An 11,677-nucleotide genomic window follows, 5' to 3' on the forward strand; every position below is an offset into this window, starting at 1 on the left:
GAGATCATCTAGTCCAACCCCCCTGCTCAAGCAGGGTCACCTAGAGCACGTTGCACAGGATTGCATCCAGGCGGGTTTTGAATATCTCCAGAGGAGGAGACTCCACMACCTCTCTGGGCAGCCGGTTCCAGTGCTCTGTCACCCTCACAGTAAGGAAGTTTTTCCTCATATTCAGATGGAAGCGTCTGTGTTTCAGTTTGTGCCCGTTGCCTCGCGTCCTGTCGCTGGGCACAAATGTCTTTTACCATGATCAGATGCTTATGAAGAGTGAGGAGAGGGAGTTTGTTTTGCATTTATGGATCTCATCTTTTACCTGTTTAAAGTATACATCCCACTTATCAGAGGATAAAAATCCCCTTTTCCTCAAAAAAATATTAGAGCACTTTGAGCTACATATAGTACTTGATACAAAGCTGCACAGGTACTTTATAAGGACTTCTTACTGTCACTGTACTTCATGATTCAGTCATCAGCTGAGAACAGTTATATATTAGGTAAACATGGCTGGAGATGGGAAAGAGAGCACTGAAATGTGGAAGATGGCTGTGGCCATATTATGCCCTGCCCTGTTTTGCATTATTAAAAAAAAATAGATTGAAATGAATCCAGAAAAAATGTAACAAAAAAAGCCAGTTTTGAGATTAATATGATTCCTTGATCTCAGAACACCTATTTGCATTGCATTTCAGGACTGAATATAGTGCCAAAACATCTTGACCAGATGTACTACAAAAAATGTACTTTATTTTGGGTTGCTGCTACTTCCGTCTTCTACCTTGCTGAAAGACAGGTTTCCTTTATGTAACATCAATTCAAGGAGCTTGACAAATGATGTCTAGAGTTTATTTTACTGTGTGTGGGGATCTGAATGTGATATATTTTTGAGATATGAAAATGAAAAAAACAAAAATGAGAGAGGGAATTTTTTGTGAGTATACCTTAATAAAAAGAGGGGGATGTTATCAATCATACAAATCTATGACCTCTGTTCATTTTAAATTGTTCTTCTGGAAATCAGCTTGCAAAAACTTAATTGTGCATTCTTGTGTTTGTATATACAACAGGTTTATTTTATTCTCCTTTAACTTCAAGAGATGTTTTTAAACATGAAATAACTGATGTTGTTCACTGTTTTTTCTTTTCAAAATCCATGTACTTCAGTAAAAATAACATTGTTTTAAGAACAGGAATTTAAGGTCTAGGAACCATCAGATGCAGCACACTGTTACACATGAGGATGAAGTATGCACAACATATTATCTGGGGAGTGCAAGGCTTACATACTCTTCCCGTGTATTACCATTACTGTCAGGAATGGCATCAGTTTCGGGTTGGAAGGGACCTCTGGAGATCACCTGGTCCAACTCCTCTGCTCTAGCAGGGTCAGCTAGAGCACATTGTCCAGGACTATGTCCAGTTGGGTTTTCAGCATCTCCAAGGATAGAGGTTCCCCAGCCTCTCTGGACAACTTGTTCCAGTGTTTGACTACCCTCACAGTGGAGAAGTGTTTTCTTACATTCAAGGGGAGTTTCCTGTGGTTCAGTTCGTGCCTGTCGCCTCTTGTCCTGTCACTGGGCACTGTTTAGAAGAATCTGGCTCAGGCTTCTTTACACCCTCCCATCAGATATTTATACACACTGATAACATCCCCCTGAGCCTTCTCTTCTCCAGGCTGAACAGTCCCAGCTCTCTCAGCCTCTCCTTGTCTGAGAGATGCTCTAGTCCCTTAATCATCTTTTGTGGTTCTTTGCAGGACTCACTCTGGTAGGTCCATGCTCAACCTCTGTTACTGTTACAATCATACTGATACAAAGGAGCCGAAGGCGTCTACGCAATTTTAGTTTAAAAAAAAATATATATATATATATATACACACCCTTATAGTAATACATCTGTATTCTTTTTGGATGTCCTTGTCCTTAAAAACTGAATACATTTCCACATAATACAGCTCTCGCTTGCTTCTGCTGCTGCTGATACCCAAACTAAGAATTGCCTGGTGTGCAAGTGAAGGACATGAAACTGTGCAATTCTAATAATGATGGTGGGCTTTTCTGATATCTGTGTGATTACTAAGAAAACAATAGGATTTTTTCCTAAAAAAGAAATAAACAAATAAGAGAGATTCTTTTTTATATGTCTGGGTGGAATTTTTAAGCATTCCGAGGGAATCAGGAACCAAAGTCAGTTTCATCTCCATTGGAATTTATTCTCCAACTTCAAGTCTTTTGGTGTTTTGCCACTTCTGATATCCAAAGGAAAAAAAAAATAGAAGAGAGATTGAAATTTTGCTTGGAAATCTTGGAATTTCTGCCATGTATATATTTTGATCTTTGACCTCTGGTATAATAATTCAGTTTCCACTTCAGCAGTGGCACCCGACTATAAATATTATGGATTTATAGTAAGTTGGCCAACTCTTTTAGGACAAGCCAACTTTGTAGAGGTACCAGCTTCTGTGCTGAGAGGTTCTCAATAAAGCTGATGAGATGCAGTAGGGAAGGCAGATTCTATAATGAATTCTAGAGCAGAAGGGTTGACAGGAAAGAGCATCTAAAGAGGCTTGGAATAGGGAAGAGAGAATACTAACTTGCTTGCAGAAAAACTCAGTTTAGCCTAGTAAGTTTGGTTAAGGAAAAAAAAAAAGCATCCTCTTTTTTGGGTCAGTAAAGACCTTTTATTGACAGTATACCGCATACTGATTTTAAAGTGATGAAACTGATGTGTTCTAGAGGACTGAGTATTTGGAGGACAGATACCTAGCTCAAGTGGGGAACATAATACTCTTTTGGTTTGGGGGKTTTTTTTGTTTTGTTTTTTTTATAAAATTTGTGGCTGTCTTTATATCTGACTAATTTTCATGCATTTGTAATGTGTTACAATTAATATAACTTGATGGAATAGATACGCTTGAGCTTTAATAGGAAAAGCGAATTTCTCTTGTACTGTGCTTCAATTTTAGCTTCTGTAATTTCAAAGTAATTCTGTAGTATGCTTGTCATGGGTGCTATTGATAAATGGAATTAAAACAGTTCAGCAGTACAGCCCCTAAAATTGGGAGAATAAAAATTAGAAGCATATTAGAGAAAAATAAATTTAACAAAGTTATGAATAATGCTGTTTAGTTTGCTTTGAGGTGTATTGCTTCCTGTTGAAAAGTTAATATTGACTGTGCTTATATGTTTCTTTTGGCAGGTAACCCTGGATTGGCAGGTTACTACAGGACCTTTATACAGGCCTTATATTGTGGACTAAATCAGCAGTATCCAGTTTGGGTTGTGAGTCATGCCGGACATTGTAAGCCTCCTAGTGGTATGGAAATGATAGAAGGTACAATACTATAACTTGTAACTCTCAAATATTTGTAAAACTCCCAGTTTCTCAAGCATAAATTTTGTCTGTTAAAAACAGAATGTCATATTTTTAAATGCCTACAAATATTTCCACAAAATAATTTTATGAGAAGAGAAGGTACTAAGGAAAAGAGCATTTTTTAGGTACGTTAGATTTGCCAGTCAAATAAGGGCTAGTAAGAGAACAGGTGGGTTTGACGATTGGGRTCTTGAGAGGCAAGTTATAAAGAAGGTCCTCTGAACTTTGTCAAGTGGTGGAGATGTTGCAGTAAATCAGTACAATTCCTTAAGAGCAAAAGGTTCAGCAATGTGAAGCAACCTGAAGAATTTGAGGAAGAAACCTTTCAGCTGTTCAGCATAATTTTTCTTCCACTAACCTTTGCACCTGAGCTTTTTGAGCTTTTGTATTGGTTTATTTAATTTCCAGGTTGAAACATGAAACATGAAACTTGTATTTTCRTGGGTCAAAGTCCTGCCAGTCATTGTAGTCAAGTGTCAAATGGCCCAGTGCTCCCACTTTTTCCCTGAGACATGAGAAATCCCTAGGCTTATAATTTCTGGTACAGTTTTATACACGGGATGCAGGTAGAAGTGCAGCAACTGAGTGGAGCTACTGAGTTTATTGCACTGAATGCTTATCCTGCCCTGGGGTCATGTCTGTATGTGTTTATTCAGTGCAAAGAGCTGCTGATGGTGAGCGGTGTGTTTGGTGGCTTGAGGTGGCTGAAGTAGAGGAGATAAGTAAAACGGAGACATTTATAGATGAGGCCAACAGGGATGTTACAGAACAGTCCCGTTTCCCCTGTGGCGGACACTGTGCTGCTAAGGAGAGTGTTAATCTGGGGGAAGAAGGACTTCCAGTGGGAAAGAGGGAGCTGATCCTAAATTGAAACCATACCCCCAGCTGACTTCATGGTGTCCTTTCTCACTGAGATATCCCCTCTCCTGTGAGAGAGGGCATTCTCAAGGATGGTTCATTTATTAAACACATAGATATCTGGACTTAAGATGCCTTGAAGACTGCATGTCTGATCAGTGCAAAGGCAGCAGACCTCACAAGGGAATGAAGGATGGGGATCCAGTRGTCCTAGTAAAAACCCCAAGAAACAAACAAAAAAAATCCCCAAACCCAATAGGAGCAGTCCAAAAGGCAAGAAGCCTGCAAGAAGCCTCCAAGCAGCGTGGATGCTGTTTAAAAAAAAAAGAAACAACCCCCCAAACTTATATTAAAAGCACACGTAATACGTTTGCCACAATTCAAAGGAAATCCAGCTTGTCAAAACCAAACCAAAACATGCATGGATCAATAGAAAACCTAAGGAGACTGATAGAGGAAAAAAATGAAAACTTGCCTGGATGRGAAAAACAGGAAAGCCCATAAAAATGGTATATCAGAATAGAACAAGATGTTAAAAGGGCTAATTTGAAGAGTTATTTGGAAAGACAGCCCAAGCTGGTAATACAAAGTTCTTCAGAAACACCCAAAGCTGGGAATCAGTAGTATCAATTCATAACAAAAGTATAAAAGTGGCATTTGCAGTGACAAGGCCGTATTAAGCCCAAAATAGTAATAAAAAACCCATCAAATACATAAAGCACAATAAATTCTTTGCATTGATCTTTACGCCAGAATATTTTGAGGAGATTTCCATACCCAGTGCATTTTTTTGTGGTGGATAGGTCAGAGGAGTCAAATCAGTTTAAAGTAAATACACAGGAAGTGTTTGTGAGTCTGACTTCCATTCTTGGTACAATGATAAGAGACTGTATCACAGAAAGAACACCGAGCACATGGATAAACACAGTCTCTTGGGAAAGAGGCTTCTGCCAAGAGAAATCTGGAGATCTGTAAGACTGTCAGTAAGAACATGGATAAGGGTTCCAGGAAACAAAATATTTGGAGTTTCAAAAAGCTTTTGAGAAGGTTCCTCACCAAAGGCTATTGAAGAAATAAATTGCTGTGAGACTAGAAAAAAAGTCCTTTTATTAACTGAAAGCTAATTACAGGATTGGAAACAAAGAGTAGTGCTTAATGGTAGTGTTTTATGATGCAGAAGTCAGACGTGAAGTACTCCAGGGACTGGTGCTCAGAAAAATTGTATTCCATATCTTCATCTGTGATTTGGAAGATGAGAGTACACAGTGAAGTGTCTCAGTTTGTGGATGATACTGCACAGCATTTGATTACTGGAAAGATATTAGATGGCAAGGAGCTCCAGAAACACCTCACAAAACAGAATGAGCAGGCAAAAAGGTGGCAGAAGAATGTCAGTATAAATAAATATGAGTTAATGCGTCTGGCAAAAAAAATCTCCTCAAACTGTGCCTGCATGATCCTGAACTTGGAACTTGCTCTTAAAATTCAGGAAAGATCTTGATATCATCATTGACAGCTCTCTAACATCATCTCTTATTGCACAGTTGCAGAAAAAATATCAACAAAATGTCGGACATAATTAGTGTTACAAACAAGACATGAGTTATTTTATTACTATATAAAACCATGGTGGACCCACATTTTTAATGTTAGAATTTAGTTCTGGTATTAGAGTGTCTGAATGTTTGAGTGCAGTCTTAAAGACAACATTTCAGAAGTGGAATTAATGAATGTGTGGAGAAATGCAGCTAAAACCAAGTGGATGAAGCAGCTTCCTTACTAGGAGAGATTAAAATGGTTGGGACTCTTCTGTTCGGAGAGCAGAATACTGAGAAGGAGCATGACTGAGATTTACAAAATCATGAAGACAGCAGATAAGGTAAATGCAGAATAAAATTCATCAGATTCTATAACAAAACTAATGGACACTTATTGATTGTAGTTGGTTTAAAACAAGTAAAGTATTTCTTTATGCAGCAGGTAACAAACTTCTGGAACTTGCTGCCAAAGTTTTGTAGGCAAATAGTATGAGCAGACTCAAAGCTATTAAATTCATGGACAATTGGTCCATAAACAGGTGCTGAAAGAACTAGATTCTTAGTTTTGTAGATCCCTTGCCCGTATCACTTTGAATGCTCAGGCTCTCCACATTTGCTGCTTCTGGTCCCAGTGCCATCTGGTGGCAGGGTTGTGACCCTGGGAGGTTGAATGCAAGGGGAATAGATGTGGAAAGTGGCTGTTTCTTGTGTTCTCAGTATCATATGCCAGGATCTGTACTTACTGGTGCATCATGGAGCTAAGAAAAGCGTTGGAAGTCACTGATGGATAGTTTAAAAAATAATGAAAGAACATTTRTGAGATTTTTTTCATATTTATTTTATTAGGAGTACAGGAGCAGGAAGTTCACAGCCTGTCATTACTATACCTTTAGAGAGTATTTTAAAATAATCTATAGGGAGCCTTTTTCAAACTAGTCTTGTATGGAAACCCTGAAAAGTTTAATGACCTTTGGAAATAATGATATTACTGCAGTGGCCATGGGTAATAAGCTGTGCTTTGCAGTAGTTTTGAATATCGCAAAAGAAATATAGTTCACTTGATACAAATTCAAGGGAAGCCACGAAGTGGCTAGAAGTCCTCATATTATGCCACTTTATAACAATGTGAGTTGAGTGCAGTGGGAGGTTAGATTTTGGGTAATTTATCTTCATTATAACACAAAGTAAATGAAAAGGAACTTTTAGATATCAGAAGCTGATTCACTTTCTCATATTTATGTATTGACAAAAATGTAGTTTTCATAAATTGACAGTAAAGGTGTGATCAGAACCACCAAACTGAAACTTGAGTATCATTTGCAAATTGCCAGATGATTGACTGGAAGGAATAGGGAACCGTGGACCAGTGTTCATGTTCCACCGCTGCTCCAGCTTCCCACAGGAGTTCTTAATTTACATTTTGTAGCATTATAGCAAATAAAAATCCTAAGGACCAACAAAAGTACGTGCATAGGGATAAAGAACGCTGCTCTTTGCAGCTCTTCATTGCCTCCTAGGTTTTGAATTCCTAAGGCAAAGTGCCTGTGTCAAGGACCACTGTATAGGATTGCAAAAACCAGGTCAATGACTAACATGTTGCGCTAAACTGAAATAGGAGTATTTTGCTTCTGATGGGCACTTCATAAGGCTTCATTTGCATTAGTCTTATGCAAATCCTTGGAGGAAGTTCAGTATTTCTTCCTAAGAGGGTTGAAGGCATAAATCTCCAACACCATTCATTCCTGAGGTTTTTCTGATTGGAGCCTAGCAAATCAAAAATGAAAAAAAAGGCTGGGGGAACAAGCTACTACAAAGGAAGAATTTATATTGATTGATTAGCATATGTAAGTATTTAAATAGTACTCTTGACATAAAAGTTGCTGTCTGTGAAGTAATAAGGGGCTTACAATGAAAGAGAATGTGTTGGAATAATTTATGCTTGTTTATATTCACATCCAGTAGATCTTGAAAGTCTCAGACTAAAGCAAGTTTTCCAATGGCAGCCATCAATCATAGACTACTTCCTAATTTACTGGAGGCATGTCATTTAGTGATCTGAAAATCAAACAAAACTAAACCCTTCATTTTTACTTCTGTATGATATCCTTGTATTCAGAGAGCTCTTGCCAACTATGCTCCACAGGGCAGCATTAGTTGAGCATTTCATTAGTATAGTTCTGCTCCTAGCAATCCATTGTGCAAAAATGTTTGAAATTTACTTTTATCTAGTCACTGGAAAAAAAGTTATGTCCTAATTTAGAAGACTTGTTCTTCTTCCTCTTCAACTGTTAGAAAAGTGATTGTGTTTTAAACACAGTTGCAACTGTTAAATATGCCAACTTCAGGCTTCAGGTATAGTTAAAATTACAAAAAGGAGAACAGCTTACTCACCCCCTCTTAGTCATTCTCTTTAAAATCAAAATAATCTATATTTGCTGTGTAAATGTTCACATAATCTTAACAATGTTTTCCTTTTGAGTGCCTAATATTGACACTGACTCACAGTTTTCCTGATGATTAAGACGTTCAAGTCACTTGAACAGATGCTACCTGTGGACAGCTTCTCTTATAATATCAGAAACTCTAGCTACTTACTTATTCTGAGAGTATACTGTGCCAAACATATTATGATTTTATTACTATATGCCTTTTTAAGGTGCAAGTATTTGTACATCATTTGGTTAATTTCAACCTTAAAGACACATTCATAAGAACAAATGGAAAAATGTATGAATACAAATAGATCGTAACTCAGATATAGCAAATAATTCCTTTAATGTAAAGCAAACCAGCATTGTATATCCATAGTTGATTTATTTTTCTAAGTTTCTGGAGCTTCTTTTAATGTGTCACTCTTTAGAAAAATTTGCATTACTCTTCTTTGAGATTTCTGGTCACACCTGATCAGAATAATCTCATACATCCAGCCAAGTAGTATTTTAGACATTGTGAGAGTCTATTTACAGTATAAGTTATTGTTTCCTATACGAATGTATTAAAAGTACCTTATAGCTCAGTGCCCTGCCTAGCAAACAGAGGCTGCTGCCTGAAAACCAGTATCTATAATTTAATATTTTCCTAGGAATTAAATGGATGGTCTTTTGACTTAGTCACAAGACTAAATGCAGGGCATATTTTCATGGTATATAACACCTGTTGAACATTTAATGTTCTAGAATGCAAAATCAATAGCAACAAGAAAATAAATTATGTCTCATTGCCTTCTCTTTTAATACATGATTTCCCTTGAACAGGAACTGAAAATATTTTGAAAGAAAAGAATAAAAGAAGTACTTTGATAGTTTTTAAAGAAATTGAAGTAAATTATTAAAGAATGCCTTGCTAATCTTCAATACTTTGTAAACTTCTTGATTTAGAAAAAATTCCAAGGGTAAAACTGAAAGATAAAATTCACGTTAGACATACTCTATGTTTATTCAAAGACACATCATTCTATCAAAATGCCAGTATAGCTGCTCAGCTAAGGGGGCACTATAACAAGTTATGAATGGTGGATACTTAGGCTATAAGCTTTGTGTTATGAAATCCAGTTGAGCAGAAATTCTCGAGTACTGCTAAAGGACAAAAGACCCAAGTTTAGGAGTAGTTCCTCTGGTGGTACTGAATAGTAGGCAGTTGGAAACTTTTCAACAACCTTTTGACTTCTTTTGACAGGAAAAAAAATGCTTGTTAAAACTAACACTTGCATATCAGTGAACAATTCCTGAAATTATTCATTGCTAATTTGATATCAATTGTTAATTCAGTGCTATATTACAAATATCCCATTTTAAAATGAGGGCTGAAAGACTGGATCTTGCCCTGAATTTCTTTAAAAGTCCTGGAAWAGGTAAGATTGATATGAAACCTTTGAAACTCAGTCCTCCTAATGTGTGCCTTTTTAGCACTCTGGTCTGCTTTCATTTTAATGCTGATTTTGCCAGTAAAGGCTGTATAGTCATCTGAGGTACATAGCCATATATTAGAACAGGGTAGTTCTGTGACCTTTTGCTATGGTTTGATGAGAAATAAGAAATAGAACATCTCAGACCAGAATAAGAATAGAAGACCACAGGTTTGGATGCGTTTTGTCCTCAGGACCCCCAATATACTTTTCTTTATAGCAATGTAAGACTGAGAAGTAAAGTGAAATTAAATCATCATTAAATGATTTACCAGTTTTTGGTAATATTCTATATATGCCAAGTGCTATAGAAATATGAAATAGTGATTCATAGCTTAATTGATTAAAGCAACACAATCGATGCATAAAAATATCATACACCTCATAAACAAAATGGCTAGTGATCAGCCATGTCTTAATGATATGATATTTGGTCACGGGATAATTTATATTAAAGAGAAATCTGTATGATTTTCTAAACTATACAGTTGAGTATTGAGCTATACAAAATCTTAATACAATTTTTTTTTTGTCAAAGTGCAATTATCCTTTGGAACACATTGTCTAAAGATTTTCTGCCTTTTTGCTTCTGAATCAGTATTAGATAACTTCTGTATGACAGAGAAGCTTGAGTAAAATTCTTAAGACAGAAGTTGTAAGATCAAATTCTAATTGATCTTTTATATTGCATGGGCTGTAGAAGATAATACTGTGTCTTTGTGTCCTTGAAATTGTTAATTTATAGCCTACTGAAAGAATGTTTTCATTGCTTTCTCTTTATGAGGGAGAGTAGGGTCTTTGCAGACCATTCCAAAATTGGGTTATATCCTCAAGAAGCAGTACGGGGAAGAAGCACAGAAAAGATGGAGGGATATTAAATAATCTATGAAGACATTCATTATGCAAAAATGTTAATGTACCACCAATGTGAAGTAGTGATAGTGTTTTGTGTCTAAAAAACGTATTTCTAGTGTCATGGGAAAATTTGGAAGCCATGTACTGCATAATTTATTTGATTAATTGCATCTTAGCTATGTTCTTCTAGGGTTACTTTTCAGCTGAATGGAGCTTGCTTTTCCAGCCCTCTGACTTATAATGAAACTGCAAAATTTACTAAAGTGAGGTTCTCCCTCCAGCTACAATGATATAAATCTACAAAAACAGTGACTGCAATCATTTGGGTACCACCAAATTTATACTTGAGCAAGCTAATCACTTTATTGGTTGTATAATATGCTAGACAGTTGTCTGCCAAATGACAGGCATGATTACCATCGATGAACCATAAATTTCTATAATCATATGATCTGCTGTGCTGGTAGGAAAGAAGCTAAAATAGTAGCCTGAGCAAGACAAGGAACATGGTGTGCCATAATAAGAGGGTTATGTGTTATTTAGGACAGTGATTCCCAAACTGTGGTCTGTGAGCCACTAGTGGTTCCCAGGACACTTGCTTGTGGTCCATGAAAAGCTGGCTGATCAGATGAGTTGGCTCTCTCACCAGTTTCCACTTGCTAAGCTGAATTAATGACAGCTAAGAATACTTTTCTAATAATACATTTTTTGTGTAAGCATTTGCTATGGTGGTCTTAGAGATTTTATTCCACACTGAATGGGTGGTGATGGGGGAATAGGACTGTGGTCTGCACTGCTGCAAACAGGAGAGGAGGAGATTATCATGCAAGGTAGATTCTCTTAGGAACTGGAGTCCTAAAAATAGTGACTTATCTTTAGCTAATACCTTTTGTCTTTGTTATTGTGTATAAGCCCAGAAGAGAGAATTTTGCACAGTCACAGAATCACAGAATCGCTGAGGTTGGAAGGGACCTCTGGAGATCATCTAGTCCAACCCCCCTGCTCAAGCAGAGTCACCTAGAGCACATTGCACAGGATTGCATCCAGGCGCGTTTTGAATATCTCCAGAGAAGGAGACTCCACAACCTCTCTGGGCAACCTGTTCCAGTGCTCTGTCACCCTCACAGTGAAAAAGTTTTTCCTCATGTTC

At 37.2% G+C, this 11,677-nt stretch overlaps 1 protein-coding gene across 1 annotated transcript in view; it reads left to right on the forward strand.

Moving 5' to 3' along the window:
* LDAH (lipid droplet associated hydrolase) overlaps positions 1–11,677 on the forward strand; it is a 116,096-nt gene that overhangs the window by 15,731 nt on the left and 88,688 nt on the right. The window contains exon 2 of the mRNA XM_026074628.1: positions 3,196–3,330. Coding sequence (XP_025930413.1) covers positions 3,196–3,330 — 135 coding nt within the window. The remainder of the gene's footprint in view (positions 1–3,195; positions 3,331–11,677) is intronic.

This window comes from Apteryx rowi, unplaced genomic scaffold (genome assembly GCF_003343035.1).
Source record: "Apteryx rowi isolate R43461 unplaced genomic scaffold, aptRow1 scaffold_392, whole genome shotgun sequence".
Taxonomy (NCBI): domain Eukaryota; kingdom Metazoa; phylum Chordata; class Aves; order Apterygiformes; family Apterygidae; genus Apteryx; species Apteryx rowi.